Below are 20,044 nucleotides of genomic sequence, written 5' to 3' on the forward strand. Positions count from 1 at the left end.
GGAGCAGAGAGGCTCTCTGCTCCTATGATGCTGCTTGGCCTGCTGTGTTCATCCAGCCCTGCACCTTGTTGTCTCAGATTCTCCAGCATCTGCAGTTCCTACTATCTCTAACATTAAACAGGAATAGGATTCTTCCAACTGAAGTAGATATTTGGTGAGTTTGATTATTAAACAGGTTGGGGAAAGGAGGTAAAGTCCTGGAATAGGATAGTAACCTAGAGCAATTATGCATCAAATATACAGTGCAACAAAAAGGCAAAAGGAATCGTAATTGGTAAAGGCATTAGTTGAGAGTAAAATACAGGTAGAATAGTGAACAGCTCAAGCCAGAAAGAAAAAAGATTGGTGCTTAAGAAAAAAAAACAAAAGGACAGAACTCATTGTCTGAAGTTGTTCAGTTTAATTCAGTCATCTGGACTCAAGATGCCCAGAAGACAGACTGCACTGAGCGGTTGAGTTTCAAACAGGAGATTGCATTGAAAACAGTTACTAAGAGTACAAATAAAATCATTGCTTCATCTGTGGAAGAAAGCCCAGTTATTCTAATTGATTGATGCAAATACCACCATTTCAGTCTGAAAGAATACAAAAATCTACTTACATTTGTACATTAAAATCAACCATATTGACTAAGTGCTACTGAAAGTGACAGTGAATCTTCAAACCTGGATAGATATCAGTAATGGAGAGAGTGAGCATTTGGAAGTCTAATGGTTTTGAAACTCAGCATATCTGCCACAATTTCTTGTGGTCTTAAATCCAGATTGAATTAATGCCTATTTGTCTTTGTTACTAGAAGACTGGAGCTCAGACTTTCAGCTCCAGAGATTAGTATTCATTTGTTCCATGATGCTGTTCACCAGCGTTCTCAAATTCAAGAATTAAAAATCAACAAACGACCAACTCCAATGGTTATCACAAAAAAGAGATTAGTTTGTGCAGGTTCAGAGAAGTGGAACATTAAAAAGGTTTAGATAATCTTTCACATACCCAGAGATGAGAGGGCATTTTCTATGTCCCCTTTCAGTTCAAGATCCAAGGCTTTGTCAACCTCATGCCTACTATACTTTGTGTATCGCTCAAACACTGGAATAAAACAGAACAAACAAGTTTTTAATCTGTGAAATTCAAGTTACAATTTCAACTGAAATTGTAAAGTCTAAGAGTATGAAGATTTTTCCCACATTTCACTTGTGGTAAAAAGGATTACTAAAACCCTCAACTAGTTTCAAAGTGAAGTGTAAATTCTTCCTGTCCTAGTCAGATTAGATATTTTATAGTTTAAAAAAGAAAGCAGTGTGCACAAAAACAGCTTTTAAACAATGGTATATTCAGGTAATCTACAATAAGCATTTCTAAAAATTTAGGCCAATTTACACTACAGCAAAGTGTGTTAGAAGTCACTTGAAGCTAATACTGGTCATTTTGTCAGTTAGCCAACTATGCAACCAATTTGAGATATGGAAGGAAGAAGAATTCATTTCACCCCTCAGCCTTGAGCTAAGCTTACCCCAAACAATTCAAATCATCTTTCAGCAGTCTTTGGACCCCATTTACAATATTTGTAGTTTTTGGAATTGACTTTTTGCAGATCATAATTCAGTTCAGTTGCTCAGTCCTTTACTTGGTCAAATATTGCTTTTCATTAAAAGTTCCTTCATACTTCCAATCAGTGCACAAAATTTGTGGTTGGAATGCAGAGTCTCCCATTTAACAGTCAGTCAGGTTGAGTAACTTAGTTCTATTCTTGATCACTGGAATTGTTAGCTAGTAAGTGCCAGATTTGATTTTCTCATTTGAAAAAGTTCTTATTCAGCAGGATGGTAGTGGTTTGGGCTTCTAGATCTCAGCATTAGTACAGTAAAGGATTCTGTTCCATTGTTAGAGGTCATCTTTCAGTTTGATATTGTCTCTATCCTTCCTTCAAGATAATGTTCTTAATACGGAAAGGAAGTGGAAGAACCTGCAAGACCACTTGTCTGAGACAGTTTTGAAATTCCCTCTTTCAAATGAAAAAGAATAATAATTATTTGGTAAAGAACTCACACTGCTTAAAAGACAAACTTTTGAAGGTTTGCATCTTTCATCAGGACAGATTGCAAGAATCAATTCAGGAGGAAACCTAGCATTTATACTGCAAGGAGAGTGCCGGTTGGTTAGTAAGTTACTGATTTAGTATACTTCAGTAATTCATTAATGCTGGTTGACAGTTAACAGCCAGGTCAAGTTTTAAACCAAGATGGCTGACTCTGCTCAGGACATTTTCCTGAAATGTTGAATCAGAAAATAACTTACCAGTTTTCTTTTCTTGTAGTACACATGTTTTAACTTGAAAATTGACAAGTCCTTTGGTGGTGTGATTTCTCAGGCCAATTCCCTGACCAGAGTCAGAGTCACTGTGCCTGGTTAAAAATTTTAGAACCTGGCTGTTATCTGTCAATCAGCATTAATAGGTGCATTCTCCATGGCAACACCCCTATCAAATTAGCAGTTAGTTTTCCCATTGTAGATATTCTCTAAATCAACCCATTCAGAGATGTTAATACATGCTTTGGAGCAGGTGGCCTTGCACCCAGTCCTTCTGGTCCAGATGTTAAAAGACTACCACTGCACCACAAGAGCCATCATTACTTGTTCAAATCCCATGCTGGCATCTGAACCCATGTCCCTGGGCTCTGGTCTAATAATCACTGACATTAAACTTTTTTACCCCCAACATCTCCTTAAATTTAATTGACCTGTTCAGGCATATTATGACATTAAGCACATGCTGCTTGAACCCAGGCTTCTGGTCCATAAGGGAAGGACTACAAAATTGCTTGACTGAAAGAATCTGTGGTAAGCAAAGGCAGACTTCATGTTAAGCATCTTATTAAGCAACTGAATTCTACTGTTGCTGCAAGTATTTAGACACCCAAATCAAAAAACAAATTTACACATCTTAATTGATTAAGTCAGAGCTTGGTTATGAGTCAAGTGTTTGAACATCTTCACTGGATTGACAGTTTGGTTCTCTTACCTGTTCGCATGTGCGCAGCATTTCGGCTCATAAGAATTTTAATGAAGGTGTCAACATCAGTCCCTTTCCTTTTTTCACCAGCTTCATACAAAGCCTAGATTAAAAATGTACAAGTATAGTTCTGCAGTTAAAATTTTTCTGCTAAAAAATTCACAGGCATTTGGAGAAAAGCAAAACAATCAACTCACCCTTGCATCATCATCAGCAAGATCATGATCCACTGTACAACTTTCATCTCTAGATGCCTGCAATAGACAAGATTTAAATTGATGCATGTCATATTTACTATCCTAGATGTAGGCCTTAAATGGCACCAGAATTTATGTAGTCAAAATAAGTTAGGTAGCTTATTTTATGTTCATTAAAATACTGAAAAATCAATTTGAAATAAAAGCAGTGCTAGAAGACTCAAATGGGTCTGGCAGCAAAGTTCAAAACTTTGAAGCTGTTGTAATCAATATCTTTGAGGAACAATTGTTATCTGACTCCAGCATTGGCAGTTCTTACTATCTGGAGTGAGTTATTTCCATTGATTTATTTCCCCCTTCATACCTAAAGGTTGACATCTAACATACAATGACAGATACTCAAAATATACTCTGGGAGTCAACTATCCCAACAAGCAACTGCAAGCCCATTTCATACATTGCCCTTCTCCCATTCAAGTTTTAATAGGCTTGAAAATTCAGTTCCAAGATTTGTTATTTGCCAGATTTTAGGACTGCACCATAATGAGAGTCTCAGTACTCATTAGTCTTGTTGGCATTTACTTCTCCATTTTAGTGGGAGCAGTTTCCCAAGTAGTGGCACTTAGCACATTTCATCAAGAATAAAAATTTGTCACTATAGTTCCAGAGGAACATAGCACTATTCTCATTGGAGATTAAACTGGCCATGGTTTAAGTGAATAGTCACCACACTTCAGGTGAGGGTGGGACTTTTGTGGTAACATTAGCCTGCATACATATTGATGTACTAGGCAAAGTGTTCCAGTAGAAAGATGGAAATCTTTTGAATAAAGAAGTTGCTGTTTTGAACACATACTTCAGTATTAAAATACCATACCTTAAGTAGAGCAATTAAAGCTTTTTGGAAATCCCCTGATGTATCACCCTTGATCTTTTCCTCCAAGTCACTCTTGAATTCTACAAGAGAAAATGCAATTGTTAGCAATCTGTCAGGAGTGACCCATATGCTTTTCCATTATCCTTTAGATCACCCATCATGAAGTGTATTACCTTCTTTGTACGCTTTAATGATATCCTTGATCTCTTTGTTGCTCCTGGATACCAGTATCTCTACCAGACAGTCTTCATCAGTACCAAGACCCTATCAGCATAAAAGTTGAAATTAATACACTTTTGTACATCAGGTTAAAACCATTAAAATGACATTAGAAATTAGAAACTATGGCACAGATTCACATTGTGATGATTCTATCACCTTCTCTGCTGATCTGACCATTCATACTCCAATTCCTCAATGGCATCTACATTTGTTTTTATGCCAATTCACCTGAAATTCTTATCTATCCAGCTTATCCTTTCCTGGCTAATTTACCTTCCATATTCAAATTCCAAAAGGAGGATGAGTGTAAAATAGACAAAGCAAGGACCCTGTGACAGGCAGAGATTGAACTGTATTCAGTGGAGCCCAGTGAAAAATTAGTTCTTTCCCTACTGCAGATCAGGGAGCTAGCTGATTATAGTGATGAAGGTCTTTCCTATTACATTTGAAAGTTATCTTTACCAATTAGTACACAAAAGTACATCAATGTTTTAAAGGCAAAAAAGAAGTGTAAGAGAGCTTCAAGGAAACCAAAAATATTGAAAAGCTGCAGAGGGGTGGGCTTTGAAAATATTTCAAGTAATGCAGGAGAAAAGCTCAAACAGGATCAGCAACCAGTACAGACTAAGTCATGACTTTGGTAACAGAGCCAAGTGGAGATCTTTACTGTCCAACCTTTGGACTAAAATTGAGGTTATACAAAGTGCTTAAAGTAGAAATGAGGTAATGTCCTGTATATACACACAAGGAAGCAAACAAAGTGCAATTTAAGGATAAGTCATGGCATGATAGGTTGGCTTAGTGCTGTGGTGAAAGTTAGGGAGCAGCCCAGGGCTTGGCCATGTTTCCAGGGAGTTTCTATTGATACAGCTACAGTAAATTAGTGAGATCTGCAGCAGCAGCTAGAATCACCTTAAGGCTGAGGCTTTTGCAGATAACATGTACAGTTAGATTGCCAAACTGCAGGGAGAGTAAAAAAAGGCAGAAAGGGTGGTGATCAGACAGAATAATAGCACCAGGCAGGTAATAGAGGAAACATCTGGTACAACCTAACAGATTCCATTTTGGGTACTACTGGCTGTTGTACTTTCTGGAAAAACCAAGTCCATAGCACTGGGAGTGGCACAGCTACACAAGATAGGAATTGGCAGAACAACTGGAAGTCATAGTCCAGTTTGATACCAACATCATATCAGAGGTTGATGGTGGGGGGGGGCGTCCTGCAATCTGAATTAAGGCAGCTAAGGAGGAGACAGAAGTTCAATTAAGACATTAGACAATTCAAAAAGATCATCTAAAGAAAAAAGCAGCTAAGGAAGCCACAGTCAACAGCACTAGATGAAATACTTCTCTAGTCTTGTCACAAAGGGAGGGTGAGACACCTTGGGTAAAATAACCATCGAGACTCAATGAATGCTGTTTGAGCAAACCAAATATGACATGTTGCAACAACTTGTCTATTGGAATCTTCTAAACTTGCTGGATGATTGCAATAAATAAGTTGAGATTCTACAAGTGTTTCAGTAGCTTCTGGTCCCATGAGGTTTGCTGCTTAAGTATACAAGAGGGTACAAAACGGTCTAGGGAATTCAGGTTGCTAACTTATTCCCTGATCCACTCCAAGAGTATTACTGTCCCAATGGTTCTGAGAAATTGCTTTAAGATTTTTAAAAAATACCTTAATAGCATCATGCAGCTGATCTGCATCAAATTGGGCAGGAGTTCTCATCAGGCCAAGGGCTACAGTCTCCAGTTTACTGGACAGTTTGCTCTTCAAGACATCTTTCAGTTGCTTTTAGAGAAATAAAAAATGTAAAATAAATACATCATTCCTTCAAATAATTAAGGAAAATTTAGAGGTGTCACACAATTTAAGCAATCACTTAATACTTGTTTTTGGAGTTAGCTTTTCCCAAGCACAATTACAGCTTATTCAGCATTTCCAAATGGAGAAAAACATTGCATTGTAGAACTGACCTTTCCTACACTTTGTTGATATTCAGAGGCTATTTGTTGACGCTGCCAGTTGCTGCGGGATGTCAGAATGTTTATAATTGTTTCTTCATCCACACCTGGAAAAAATTCCAAGAAAAAGTCAGCCACTCCCATTCAACTATAAATCATTGTCTTATCACAGAAGTAAGAGCACAAAATAAACCCCTATCCCGTTTGTTGGGAACATTGACTTTTGCTACAGAAGGTATCGGCTGGGTTTGGGGAAAGTTCCTTTCCTTTTGAAATGGAAATCACGATCAGTGTGTGAAATATTGTAGTTGTACCCAAAATATGTAGTTCAAGTTTTCACTCAAAATGGGTTCCACATTTCAGCTATTAAAACCTGCTCTAAATAAATACTATGTAGAATTGTGCATCCACATCAACAACCATTTGCAGGGTGGCAGTGGTTAGCACTGCTGCCTCAGCACCATGCATGGGTTCAATTCTCATCCTTGAGAGACTGTGGAGTTTGCACATTCTCCTCGTGTGTGGGTTTCCTCTGGATGCTCCAGTTTCCTCCCACAGTCTAAAGATGTTCAGGCTAGGTGGATTTGCCATGCTAGATTGTCTATAATGTTCAGGGATGTGTAGATTAGGTGGATTATGGGGGAAAATAGGTCTGGGTGGGATGCTGTCGACTTGTGGGGCCAAAGGGCCTGTTTCCATACTGTAGCGATTCTACCATGAACTACACAGACATTTGATTTTTACTTATTTCAGCACAACAACAAATAACTCTGCCCCAGAAAAGAAAAAAGAATTTGTTTACCTTTTGCCTGGAGTGCATTATTTAATGCAGCAGCATCAGCACTTGCATCAAAGTTAGGAAATGGAGTAACTGTTGGTCCACTGGGGGAAGGGAGCTGGGTAGACAAGAATGAGAACAGGAAAAGGGAAATGATTTCAGGATCAAAAATAGTTGCTTTAAGCTTGCTGTTTAATTGGATTGAACATACTGTATCTAAAACAAAAATTGCTGTACACTTGCATTCTCTTTCCCAAACTAGGTCATTATTCAGAGATTGACTTGACCAATATATAGTCACTCAAGGTAGATGGTGGGCTTCCATTTTTAAGTCTAGAAACAGTGTCACTTTTCTAGGAAGAATCAATTATAGGATGTAATGTGATGTTTCACATCAAGATATCACTGCTTTCTTATTCATTCACAAGATAGATAGGGGGTTTTAAACAAAGGTTAGCTTGTGGCATTAGAGAAAACTGAAGCAAGTTGGCCATGCACCTGAACAGTTGGCACATGCTCTTCAATATTGTGCCAGAGTTGGCAGCTGCAGTCTTTCCACCCAAGTGGCAGGTTAATGTCACTTTGGTCCCATTTCAACTAGAGGGATTAAGCGAAATTGTGTCTTGCTTTCATCCCTTTCTAACTACTAAACTGGTACATGAAGATTTCCAAATGGCAAAACAATTCATTTACAGGATGAGAAAACATTTCTAAAAAAAGTTGGAGTCAAAAGTGGTTTACAAGCAGTTCAACACAGCCTGGCTTGCTCATCAAGAGCATAATGTAGCTCCATTGTCATGGGTTCAGTGCATTTTATTGTAAGATAAATAATTTTCAAAATCCAAGGCAGAGTAAGACAGCCATCTTTGCTAGTATCAGTTTCTAGAAGAATTGGTATTGGTTCTATGCTTCATTTGTTATTTACTATTAACTAGCTTTCCACTCCACTTTCTCCCAATGATGCCACATTTAACTGAACTCTGTTAGGAACCAGACGCTGATCCAGCCAGGCAGTTTATATCACTGAATGAGATCCTGCCATGTGCAGATCCAAACAGCTGTTGCATCAGAGGTAGCTGTCAATTCCAAATGTACATGCCCATCAAGATGGTTATGCACAATGAGAGTTAAGCTTGAGGGACATCAGGGCAAGCAAAAGAGGGAGAGAAATCTAAGCCAAGGAAGAGATCCATGGCTTGTTATTTTCCTATGAAACATTGACAGTCCTGATTTGCCCTTGATTTTCCAAGATCAAGAGGTAGCACATGCAAAGTGTAGCTAAAGTAATGCAGAAGCAGTCATGCTCAGCCTTTTTACAATTTTCCTAAAGTTTGGAGATACAAGCACAAGATCTTAGGCATTGAATGCTGCCTAGGTTTGAATAAAGAGGTAATAATGCAACAGTAGGCCTGCTTTCCTAAAGTAAACAGAACTACAGATGCTGGAGAAACACAAGGTCTGGCAGCACTTGTGGAGAGAAAGAGGAGTTAATGTAGAATCTACTGCCCCTTCATGAGGGTTAATGTTAACTTTAGGGAAACCTCAAGGAGAAAACATTAACTTTGCTTAGGGGAACAATGGAGTTTCTTTGCAGTCCAATTAAAAATTGAAATCCAGGTTTAGATTCCAAAACATGTAACATTTGAGCTGTTTAAATATTGATCTCTAATCAAGTTCACAAAGCACTTAAACAAGGCCTTAGGAGGTATGTGTTCCCAACCAACCATGTAATTAGGCTTGGGAAGAGAGTCAGGAAAAATCTTGAAGGGTCACTAGACTTGAAACATTAACTGTTTTCTCTCCACAGATGCTGCCAGTTCAGAGTTTCCAGCAGTTTGTTTCAAAAGAGATTAGTCCCTCCATCCTCCATTAATGGAAAATAGGAGGGGAAATGTGATGACAACACAAGGAATTTAAAAACAAAAAAGTGATATGGAGGGGTTGACCAAGTAGGCCAACCAACTGGGCAGATGGATTTTAATGTAGGAAAGCTTAACGTTGGAAGGATCACCCTCATTCGACTAAACTCTAATCAATAAAGGCCTCGGCTGCTCTTGATAAGTCAACCCCTTCATTCTGGGAATCAGCCTAGGTAATCTTGAGTAGCCTATTTTCTGTACCTGTTTCCAAAGCAGGGACCAACACTGTACACAATACTCAGCTTTTCACTGTACTTTGATACACTTGACAATAAATCAAAATCAACCCCAAGTCCTGTACAATAACAAAATGTATCCTTTAAAAATTCCCAATCTGCTTGCAATAAGGGCCAAAATTCCACTTGCCACTTTAATCACCTACTGTGCCTGCATGGTAATATTTGTGCACAACTACCAGATTTTCTTTTTAAAGAGCTTGAGTATTTAAATAAAGTTTGCCTTTTGATTCATCTCATCCAACAGTATTAATATAGGTAAGAGGATTCATGGCCATCTGCCAAACTTTTGCCCACTCAATCCATCTAGATTCCCTTGCAGATTCCTGTCCTCATCACAACATTCCCTACCACGTACTTGTGCATCAGCATGTTTGGATACATTAACTTTATTCCCTCCAAGGCAAGAATGTAAGTAGTCAATAATTGCAGCTCCAAGACTGATTGCGGCAGTGGACTAGTTACATCTTTCCAACCCAAAAAAATTAAAAATTTCAACTGTCTTTTGTGGGATTGAGCATGAGGATGCAGAAATTCAGGGCAATCTAGCCAAGTTGCGTGTGGGCAAATACTTGGCATTTATTCACAATATATTCATATGCCAACAAGTGTTAAAAGCAGCAGAGTGGTGATAGATTGGAAAACATGGATGTACAGGGGAATCCAAGTGTTTTTATACACCAATGAAAAACAAACAAGCAGATGCAACAATTAGAAAGGCAAGTACCTTCATAGCAAGGGGATTCAAAGTTCAAAAGGTTGTCCTGCTAGTTATACAGGGTCTTAGTATTTTGTGCAGTTCTGGGCTTCCTACCCAAAAAGGAGAGTATATACTGACTATAGTGCAATAATGGTTCACTAGGCTGATACCAGGAATTGAGAGATTAGTGAGTACAGACCCAGACAAAACTAGAGTTCAGAAGAAAGGAGAAATTGGACAGAAATAACTAACAAGACTGGATAGACAAGATGCAGGGAATGTTTCCCTGGTTGAAGAGGCTAAAAGAAGAGTCACAAGTGTCAGAAGTGGTGTAAACCATTTAGAACTTGGGGAAAATATTTTCCCCTGATTGACTGTTGAAAGAAGACTTGCAGATGCCAAGTTATTGACTATATTCACAGTGGCATAATGGTTAGCACTGCTGCCTCAGTACCAGGGACCTGGGTTCGATTCCAGCCTCAGGCAACTGTGTGTGGAGTTTGCATGTTCTCCTAGTGTCCGTGTGGGTTTCCTCTGAGTGCTCTGGTTTCCTCCCACAGTCCAAAGATGTGCAGGTTAGGTGGATTAGCCATGTTAAATTGCCTGTAGTGTTCAGGGATGTGTAGATTAGGTGGGTTATAGGGGATGGGTCTGGGTGGCATGCTCTGGGGTTTGGTGTGGACTTGTTGGGCTGAAGGGCCTGTTTCCACACTGTAGGGATTCTATGAAAGATTAATACTTTGGTATTCAGAGATATCAAGGGAAATGTAGACAAAGCAAGAATTTGGTACAGAGATTATTCTTGATCCTCTTTGTATGGCATAGCAGACTAGAAGGGACAGAGTTTGTGTTCCTAGTTTGTTTACCTATTCTTAATCCATACTAAATCAATACCCCATTAGAGTGAACTTGCATCTTGTTCACAAACCTCTCAGGTGGCACCTTTGAATTTCCAAGAAATATTCTGCCAGTCCCCCTTTGGCAGCTGCTCATTATATCCTCAAAAGAACTGTCAAGTTGGTCATAGTTGTAAAAAAGGTGTTGATTGTCAGCTTGCATTAAAACTTTCAAGTGTCCTTCTATTTCATCTTGCGAGGACTTAGCACTTGCCCAACAATGTGTTTGACTGTCTTCCTGCTTAGTCTCACTCCCTTCTTAAAGAGGGGCACCACATATTCCAAAAAGTTCTGGAATATTTTGCCCAATGCCTCCACTATCTCTGCAGCCACTTTTAAAAACCTTGGATGAGAGTTGTCATCAGGTCTTGGGGATATCTGCTTTTAGTTCCATTAGTTTATCAAATACTTTGCCTCATAATAGACTCAAGACTTTTTCCTCCTCCATTAGCACCTTGTTTAATGTTATCCTTAGGATGTTGAATCTGTTTGCTCTCAAGAAGACTAAGAAATGTTTTAAGTTATTCTTTCCAATGTTGTTAATTCCCCAGTTGCATCCTCAAGTTCCATCCCATCTACTTTTTAAACATACATCTGTAGAAACTTGTCTTTCACACTTGTCCATTAAGTTTCACAATCAATTTTCTCCCTATCTGCTCCTGGTTCTCATCTGAACTGGCTTGTTCTTATTGCACTGGATATCTTATTCTTTGACCAAGTTTGTTAACCCCAGGTGGGTCATCCTTTAGACAGAACCCTTTTTAGTCTAAAACATCATGAACTACAGGATATTGCTGGGACCAGAGGGTCTGAGTTATAAAAATAGGCTGCAATTTATTTTTCCCCTGGAGCATAGGAGGTCAAGGAGTGACCTTAGAGATTTATAAACTCATGAGGGGCATGGATAAGGTGAATAGCAAGGGTCTACTAGGGAGCAAATTTTTATGGTGGCAGGAGAAAAATTTTTTAAAAGTGACATGAGGCAACTTTTCTTTTAAAAATAGTGGCTCATGTGTGGAATGAACTGTCAGAGGAAGTGGTGACTGTAGGTATAACATTTAAAGGACATTTGGATAAGTACATGAATAGGAAAGGTTTGGACAGATAGGCAAGTGGGACTAGACTAGTTTGAGAACATGGTCAGCATGGACTAGTTGGACCAAAGAATCCTACAGCATGGAAACAGATCCTATGACAAACTTAAAGCTGCTGCTCTTCTGTTGAATTCTCTTGGCCCATTTTCCCCAAACTATTAGGCAATTCAAAACAGGACCATCTCTATAGATCACAGCAAAGAAGTTAATGACTCAGTTATGCAGGTGGATGTAGAGCTCAATTTGTTTGTATTGTACTCTAACATCAGGAAAGTTGAAACTTTTTGGCCATTTTAGATCTTGCTAAACACTTAGTTTAGTATGGTTTTTAATTGTTAGCTAGATTAAATTCTGGGATCTGGCTTGTCCAATATCAATGTTAGCAAGAATTGTTTGTTGGGTTGGCTGCCTGCTAATCTCAATCTTAAAGTTTGATAAAAGCTTTCCAGTTAGAAACTAAAGTTACGTTAGATTGAAGGAACTATTTGCAGATTAAGACAAAAAAGTGTAGTGAATCAACAGATTGAAAAAACTAGACAAAATCATGGTTTGACTCTCAGCCTAAAGTGACAGGCTTTGTGGTCTGCAGTCTTTTCAATGTTTGAAGACTGTAAAAAGCAGACACAATAAAAGGCAAACTACATAACAGAGTTTAAAAACCAGAGTCTTCCCTAAAACTCAGCAGCTATTTTGTCTCCAATTCACATGACTCATGATCATCTGAAAAACTTACCTACGGTGATAAGTGTAGAAATCTTACTGCTCCTAGTACATGAAAGGATACCAGAAGTAATTGTAAAAAGGAGTCTGAAAAGTATTAAAAAACTTACAGGAGATTGCATTGCTTGCTGCAGCAACATCCTGACAAGATTAGATGCCATTTTATCTGGTCCTGCCAAAAGAACAAAATGTGGTCATGTCATTTTTAATCCAAGTTGAAATACATTCATAAGAATAGAGATTTATCAAAAACTACCCTCAGCTGCAGTGGTTGGAAGGTTTAACTGTTCACTAGCCAGGAAAGTACACAAGTAACCCAAATGAAAATAAAGTGTTTTGGACAATCATTCAAGATGCATGCCAAGTACACAGTACCACAAGTATGCCATCTTACTCAAGTACATTTTTGCAGGATGTATGTGTTTGTGCACAAGCCATCCCATTCTATTTTAAGATAGAAGCTGACAATATAGTCACCTAAGTGACGGAAACTCCTGTCATCCCAGATCAGGAAATTGGAGGCCTTAAGCTCTGAGTTAATTCAACAATCAAAAGCCATTAACTAGAATTAAAATATGATAATATTGCAATTTTTTGGATTAATTCAACTGTACTTCAAAATAGTCCCATGAGAATCTTCAATATCCACCTGAAGAGGTAGCCCCCATTTAAAAAGTTCACTTGAATGGAAGCACTTCAACAGCAGCAGTTCGGAGGGACTGCATTAAAGCATCAACCTTGATTTTTGTACTCTCGCTGAACCGAACAAATGTCACTTTCAGAATTGGAGGCTATTGATATCCACAGTGCAGATCTTAGCTCTGTGGCTAAGATGGGCATAACATATAAATTTCCTGTCATTATCAAAAGTCAATTATCTGTCAATCCCAAGCTAGCACAAAATTGTGGGCATTGCAGTATGAGTATTTTAATATAAAAGAACAGAAACATCGAAGCAAGCTTAAATTTTAGTGAAATTTTCAAAGTCCACTTGTCCATCCCTGCCACCACACCTCCATGGCAAGGTATTTCAAAACCACCTTCAGAAAATAATTCTTCAGGCATCCCTTTGTTCTGAGGTTATGCTCTCTGGTTCTAGGCTATCCCATGAAGGGAAACATCCTCAGCATTCACCACACCAAGTGCCTAAAAACAGTTTCAATGAGATCACCTCTCATTCTTCTTTACTCCAGTAAGCAGAGACCCAACTGGTTTAGCCTTTGCTCACAGGACAGTCCTGCCATTCATGGGATCATCCCAATGAACCTGCTCTGAACTGCCTCCAATGAAATAGCATCTTTCCTTAAGAAAGGGGGCCAAAAGTGCGCCGTACTCCAAATATGGAGTCACCAGCAGCTTACAGTTGCAGTAAGACTTCCCACTCATATTCCAAACCCCCTGAAAGAAGGGCCAACATCCCATTAGTCTTCCTGATTACCTGCTGTAATTGTGTAGCAGCTTTCTGGGTATCATGCACAAGTACCCACAAACCCCTTTGTGTTGCAACTTTTTGCCATTTAAATAATGCTGCTCTTCTTTCTCCCTTACAAAATAAAGTTAGGTAGTCTTCCCACCCATTCCATTTCTCAACTCTTTGCCCACTTACTGAGCCTATCACAATCTCAACTGTTTGTACCCCCACTTTTACACCCATTTGTGTTACATCCTATCACAGGTGCAATGTTAACTAATTTGAAGTTATTGGGCAAGATAAATGAAGTCTGTTTGGTGTCCAGATGAGAGAAAATAATGAATTTTAAAATTCTCTCCTCATTGTTAGCATCCTAACCAAATAAAAATTACTGCCAGCATTTTAAAACTGAGTGACTGCATTCATGATAGAAAGGGATAACAGACTCCAATGGAGCAAATGGTTCACTTCTGCACAAGTTGTTTAGATACTAAATCTTGCCAAGGATTAAAAGCCTTCAATTATCATAGAAAGGTGATACCTAGTATCTATGCTACTGTTGCTCAATATTGAGGTAAACTGCTAAATGTTAAAGTCTGCAATGCTTGAACCACAGTCAGAATTGCAGTGTTAACCTATTTATATAGAATTAATTCCAGTCATCATTTATGACATTAATTTAGAAGTTTAGACTGCTTGACTATGCTGTTTGAAACAGGCCTTTGTCAAATTGTTTAAAGTGAAGCACAAAGATGTCACATGCATTGAGGATGTCGCCAGCTAGGCAAGCATTTCTTGCCAATCTTCAAAAACTCTCAAAAGCAGTAGTGCTGAACTACCTTGAACCACTGCCATCCTTGATATAGGGGCATCCTCAGTGGATTAGGAAGTTCCTGTATATTGATCCAACAACAATTAGTGCCAAGTCATGATAGAGAGAGATGGAGGAACCTGCAGCTTGTGATGTTCTGATGCATCTGCTGCCTTGTCCTTCTAGCTAAGAGGTCATGGGTTTAGACAGTACTGCTGAAGGAGCCTTGGTGAGTTGCTGTAGCACATCTTGCAGATAGTACACGGCTGCTGATTGCGATATGAAGGAGGGAGAGAATGTCGAAGGCAGTGCTTGTGGGGCCAGTGGCCAATCAGGCTACTTTGTCCAGGATGCTGTTTAGCTTTGTGTATGGAACTACACCCACAGCCAGTGAAGATTGTTCAAATCACACCTTCAGCATGTTCCTTGTAAATGGACACACTGGGGGATGAGGCAAGCTACTCTTTGCAGAGTTCTGCAGACATTGGTGTTCTTGTAGCACAAGGATTTATGGCTGGATAAGTTGTTTCTGGCAAAAAAAGACACTGATTTGGTGGTATTCAGAAACTGGATGTCATTATACACAACAGCTAACTTGCATTGCATTATCTGCAGCCTATCAATAAAGCAAATGGTATATAAAAAGAGGGATTGAGTATGAGTAACTGAGTTTGCACTATCCTACAGGCCATTGGCAGGATCACAACTGGAGTAATGTTCAAAGATTGTCTCGAGGGAGTGCGAAAGTTCATTGGACACCTAAAAGCAACAAGGAACTCAGCATCTGTGGAGGTAGAATAGACAGTGTTCAAACTGGTGAGTCCAATAAAACTTCTACAGACCCCTGAACAGCCATATCAGACCCAAAACACAAATTGTTCTTTCCCTCCACAAAGGAGGCCGGACTTGCCGAGTTTCTCCAGCATGTTTATTAGGGCTATTCCAGGAATTAAGGGATTGTCCCTATAGGGACAGTTTCTATGCACTTTTACATAAAATATTCTTCAATGAAACAATCTAGAGGGGCTTAATAGGGTAGACATTGGTGGGATGGTTCCCCCCCTTAGCCAAGTTTGAACCAGGTTCACAATCTTAAGGCATGCATGTGTCAACCACCATTTAAGATGGATTTTAAAAAGTTGGTTTCCTTGAAGCGTTGCAAATTTTTAACCTTTTCTACACCATAGGACTTGTGTGCAAAGTACATTGAAGTGATCAATGGCTTGTTCCTTCCTCACATCTCATTAAAAACATTCCATGGATACACAACACCTAACCTTACCTCAATCATCTCATGCCATTCCTCCACAGTCTAAAATAGGTTGCTTCAACATCCAATACCAGGTGAACACAACTTTCATTCCCTCACTCTGCTTGGTGCTGTGTTTTAGTCACTTTGTAACCTAAATTCTTACAGATGAACTGGCAATTAGAGGAGCAGGAAAGCTAATGTTTTGGGTCTGGACCCTTCTTCAGAAGGTCCTGACCCAAAACACCAGCTTTCCTGCTCAGCCTACTGTGTTCCTCCAGCTCCACACATCTGACTCCAGCATCTTACCAGTTCTTACTATCACAGGCAATCATACTTTTGTCACCAAGACCATCTTTCCCCTCTAATACTGCACTGCTTACCTCATCTGCTGCTGAAGAAATCCTTATTTCATGCTTTTCTGCCCCAAAAGCAGACATTAGTGATCTACTACCAAACTTAGAGGGAAGTGAATCTTGGGAGTTCTATGATAGAGGGCTGTGAAAGCTCAAAAATGCATTCATGAATTGGATTAGTTTTTGGAAATTATCCAAATCAAGGGATTTTAGGCATAGAGCAGGAAAATGATATTAATCTAGTCAAATGGTAGCCTAGACTCAAGACTCAATGGTCTACTTTATGTATTGCTCCTTTAAAGTCAATATTATTCAAAACACTGCTACATGTCTTAGCACATTAAATCCCATTTACCCATCATTTTGTGCTTAATTATCTACAGGCATTACCAGCTGAGTAACACTTCAACTTTAATATTCTAATTTAAATTCCTCAGTAGCCTTATGCTTGCAATCTCCTGTGGCCATACAACATCCTGAAATGTGCACTCCACTTCTGGGTTTTACATCCACCAACATTCCCAACCAGAATGCACCATCCAGTTTTGTGATCAAGGCAAAACAATTGTATTGTAAACTACAAATCTATGGACTAAGTGCTGGAAAGTGGGGCTAAAATAGATGTCAAGTTTCCTCAGTGGATGCAGACATAAGGTGAATGGCCTATTTGTCATGACTTCTAGAACAGTAGAAAAGTTAAAAAAGGCTGTTCTTGTTGACTGGGGAGGTAGAGTCACAGTAGATCAGGCATGATTATGCACAATGGCTAACCACTACTTTGTTTTAAAGGGCTTTGAAAGCCCTCAGTTGTCAAGTTAATATCACATCTTTAACTGCTTTTATCACTAGACCCAATTTAAAACAAGCTTTGCAACATACTACATTAAAACAAATTCTTCTGAATCAACAATCCTGTATCTCAATCTCTACAATTTATCTGTACACTTGAATACAAATCAAAGCAGATAACTAAATATTGCTTAACATATTTTAAGCATCAAGATTAGATTAAATATTTATTGTTTTTGAACAGCTCACCCAAGAGTGCATGGCAAGCAAAATCAGATTTATAATACACAGCCCCATTGTCCTTGAGGACATGGTAGTAGGTGTTCCTTTACTGCTGTAAAGTGCATCACAGACAAACTCCCAGTGCTATTAGGTTACAGTTCCTGAATTTTGAGGCAGGGGGATGAAGTAGTGAGGAACACCCAAGTCATAGAATTAAACAAGAAGTCTGCAGAAGCCAGTCAGTCAACTCCACATGAAAATTACACTTGATTGCCAGAGTCCAGTAAACTTGCACAATAACACACAAAAACATGCAGCAACCAAGCATGTTAAGACAAGAAATTGTCTTTCAAATAAACTTCTATTCCACCTGCCATAAATACTAAGTTGAAGACTAAACTGGAGGAAATCCAGTTCACCAGTAATAAAAACATTTTTTGTACAAGATTCCATGGTTTATTTCAGTTGGTGTAGACAGCAAGCCAGCTGTTCAAATCAACCCACCAGATCTGAAACAGAGGATGCATTAGTTACTGCTCCTGGTTTGAGAGCCAAACACCCTTTTATGAGAAAAAGGTTTCTTTCATCACAGCATTGAAGGAGCTCAAATCCAGGAATTGAATCCAAATAAGGTTAAGTACAGATTCAATGAGTATGCTTAAAAAAACTGGTCATACAACATTCATCTTCCCACCCCAAACTAGTTATCATTATTTTACTCTTCATTGCAGGAATCCAGTTTTCAACTGAACATTCAAACAAACCAGTCTCAAATAACCAAAGATTGAGTTCACAAAAAAATCCATAAATCACTTCCATATGCAGAAAAAGTACACAGCAGAGTTGAAATAGATTTTTTTCACACAAGCCCCTCTAAGAAACATTCAATTTCAAACTTAAATTAAGATAATGCCCTTGCAAGTGGCAATAGGGCAAAAATTAAAGCATCAGAAAACAAACTAAACCCTGCCAGTATTTTAATAGTTAATAGGTTTAGATACAAATCAAGACAAGACTGTAATAGAAATTACTAATGCTTACCAACTGCTTATTTAATCCTTACAAAGATTTAAAACACCCTTCCAGGAATGGAAAAATTCACAACTAAAATCACACAGACTAGCTGTTTGAGGTTGTATTTATACTGTTACCACACCCAGTGAGGTCATTCATGACTAGCCTTCTTTCCGATTGACTAAGCACTGCAGGCTATGATGAGCCAATCAACTTACAGTTATTACAGGACATACACAAACCGGAGTCAGCTGCAGTGAACTCGGTGAAGGTCTGCACAGAGACCGGAAACAACTTTCAGGTCTCTATGCAACCTCTGCAAACAAAAATCACGTGCGAATTAGATCAGTGCAACTCTGATTTTTTGCCAAATGTCCGGCTTATCAGCATTAAGTAATCCTATGTTTTACATTGACACTCTGAAGAGAGGGGAATGCTAAAGGTTATACAGAAATCTATTCCTTAATTCATCTTAATTCAATAGTCCAGTTCTAGCTCAACAGATTATACTTTCACACAGGTCAGACTGGATGAAATGTACCATTATTATTATTATTATTGTTATTATTATTATTACCATTATTATATACTAGGATTAAAATTTCAAGGAACAACCATCCAAATTTGATATTAAGGTTTTTAATTAGTAATTACATTAATAAGACATTCCATATTCTGAAGTATACAGCTATCAGAAATTCAAAACATTAATTATTGCATTTTGTTATAACCTTTACCTCCCCTTTTTAGTTAATTCTTAGTGAAGGACACATCTTAGTTAAACTATCTCAATTAGTATGACTACCAGAAAGGGAGAATGAGGAGTTAGAGATGTAAGGGAGGGATGTACTGATAGTGGTGAGTAATAATTAAAGGCTTCCCTAATTACTGTCAGGTAAGATGGATGGAAATTTTGTAACTATTTTTATGACAGTTGTGTGTTTTCCACCTCAACAGAATTGAAAGTTTATGTAGTTACTGCTCTATTTTCAGCACCCATTAACCCCTCCACAATGTAATTTCATTTTTTTTGTCCCAGGTTAAATACATTTTCTCTTTAAGCTGCTGCTGGAAACAATTGATAAGCATAGACCACCTAGCTTTACACTTTTAAAATGGCAGACATCTTGAAAGGAACTATGGTTTCTACTAACAGTTTATCAACTTACTCACTAGTCACAAAGGCCTCAAAATGTCAATCAGTAAGGGAAGGCAATGATGTTACAAAATTGTCATTGGACAAATAATCGAGAGACCTGGGTTTGAATTCTGCCATATCAGCTGATGGAATTTCAATTCAATAAAAATCTAGAATTAGCAGTCTAATGATGACCTTGAAAACCACTGTCAATTGTTGTAAAAAAACTTATAGTTCACTGAGGGATAGTAGGAGCTACCGATGCTGGAGAATCTGAGATAACAAGGTGTAGAGCTGGATGAACCCTTTCTGAAGAAGGGTCCAGACCCAAAACGTCAGCTTTCCTGCTCCTCTGATGCTGTTTGGCCCGCTGTGTTCATCCAGCTCTACACCTTGTTATCTCTTATAGTTCACTAATGTTTGTTAGGGAAGGAAAAGCT

At 38.6% G+C, this 20,044-nt stretch overlaps 1 protein-coding gene across 2 annotated transcripts in view; it reads right to left on the bottom strand.

Annotated features, from left to right (window-relative positions):
- The window catches only part of anxa1a (annexin A1a), a 25,768-nt gene extending 7,065 nt beyond the window's left edge, over positions 1-18,703 (bottom strand). The window contains exons 1-10 of one of the 2 annotated variants that reach the window (XM_048595144.1): positions 18,685-18,703; positions 12,725-12,786; positions 7,074-7,167; positions 6,284-6,378; positions 5,985-6,098; positions 4,258-4,348; positions 4,085-4,164; positions 3,208-3,264; positions 3,020-3,113; positions 991-1,086 (exon numbers count right to left, since the gene is read on the bottom strand). In XM_048595144.1, the coding sequence (XP_048451101.1) occupies positions 991-1,086; positions 3,020-3,113; positions 3,208-3,264; positions 4,085-4,164; positions 4,258-4,348; positions 5,985-6,098; positions 6,284-6,378; positions 7,074-7,167; positions 12,725-12,775 (772 nt within the window). In that variant the 5' untranslated portion in view covers positions 12,776-12,786; positions 18,685-18,703. Of the gene's footprint in view, positions 1-990; positions 1,087-3,019; positions 3,114-3,207; positions 3,265-4,084; positions 4,165-4,257; positions 4,349-5,984; positions 6,099-6,283; positions 6,379-7,073; positions 7,168-12,724; positions 12,787-18,493; positions 18,623-18,684 lie in introns of those variants that run through there. The other variant, XM_048595143.1, reaches the window with a different exon arrangement.
- Positions 18,704-20,044: the final 1,341 nt, after the last annotated feature.

This window comes from Rhincodon typus, chromosome 3, assembly GCF_021869965.1.
Source record: "Rhincodon typus isolate 14 chromosome 3, sRhiTyp1.1, whole genome shotgun sequence".
Lineage (NCBI taxonomy): Eukaryota > Metazoa > Chordata > Chondrichthyes > Orectolobiformes > Rhincodontidae > Rhincodon > Rhincodon typus.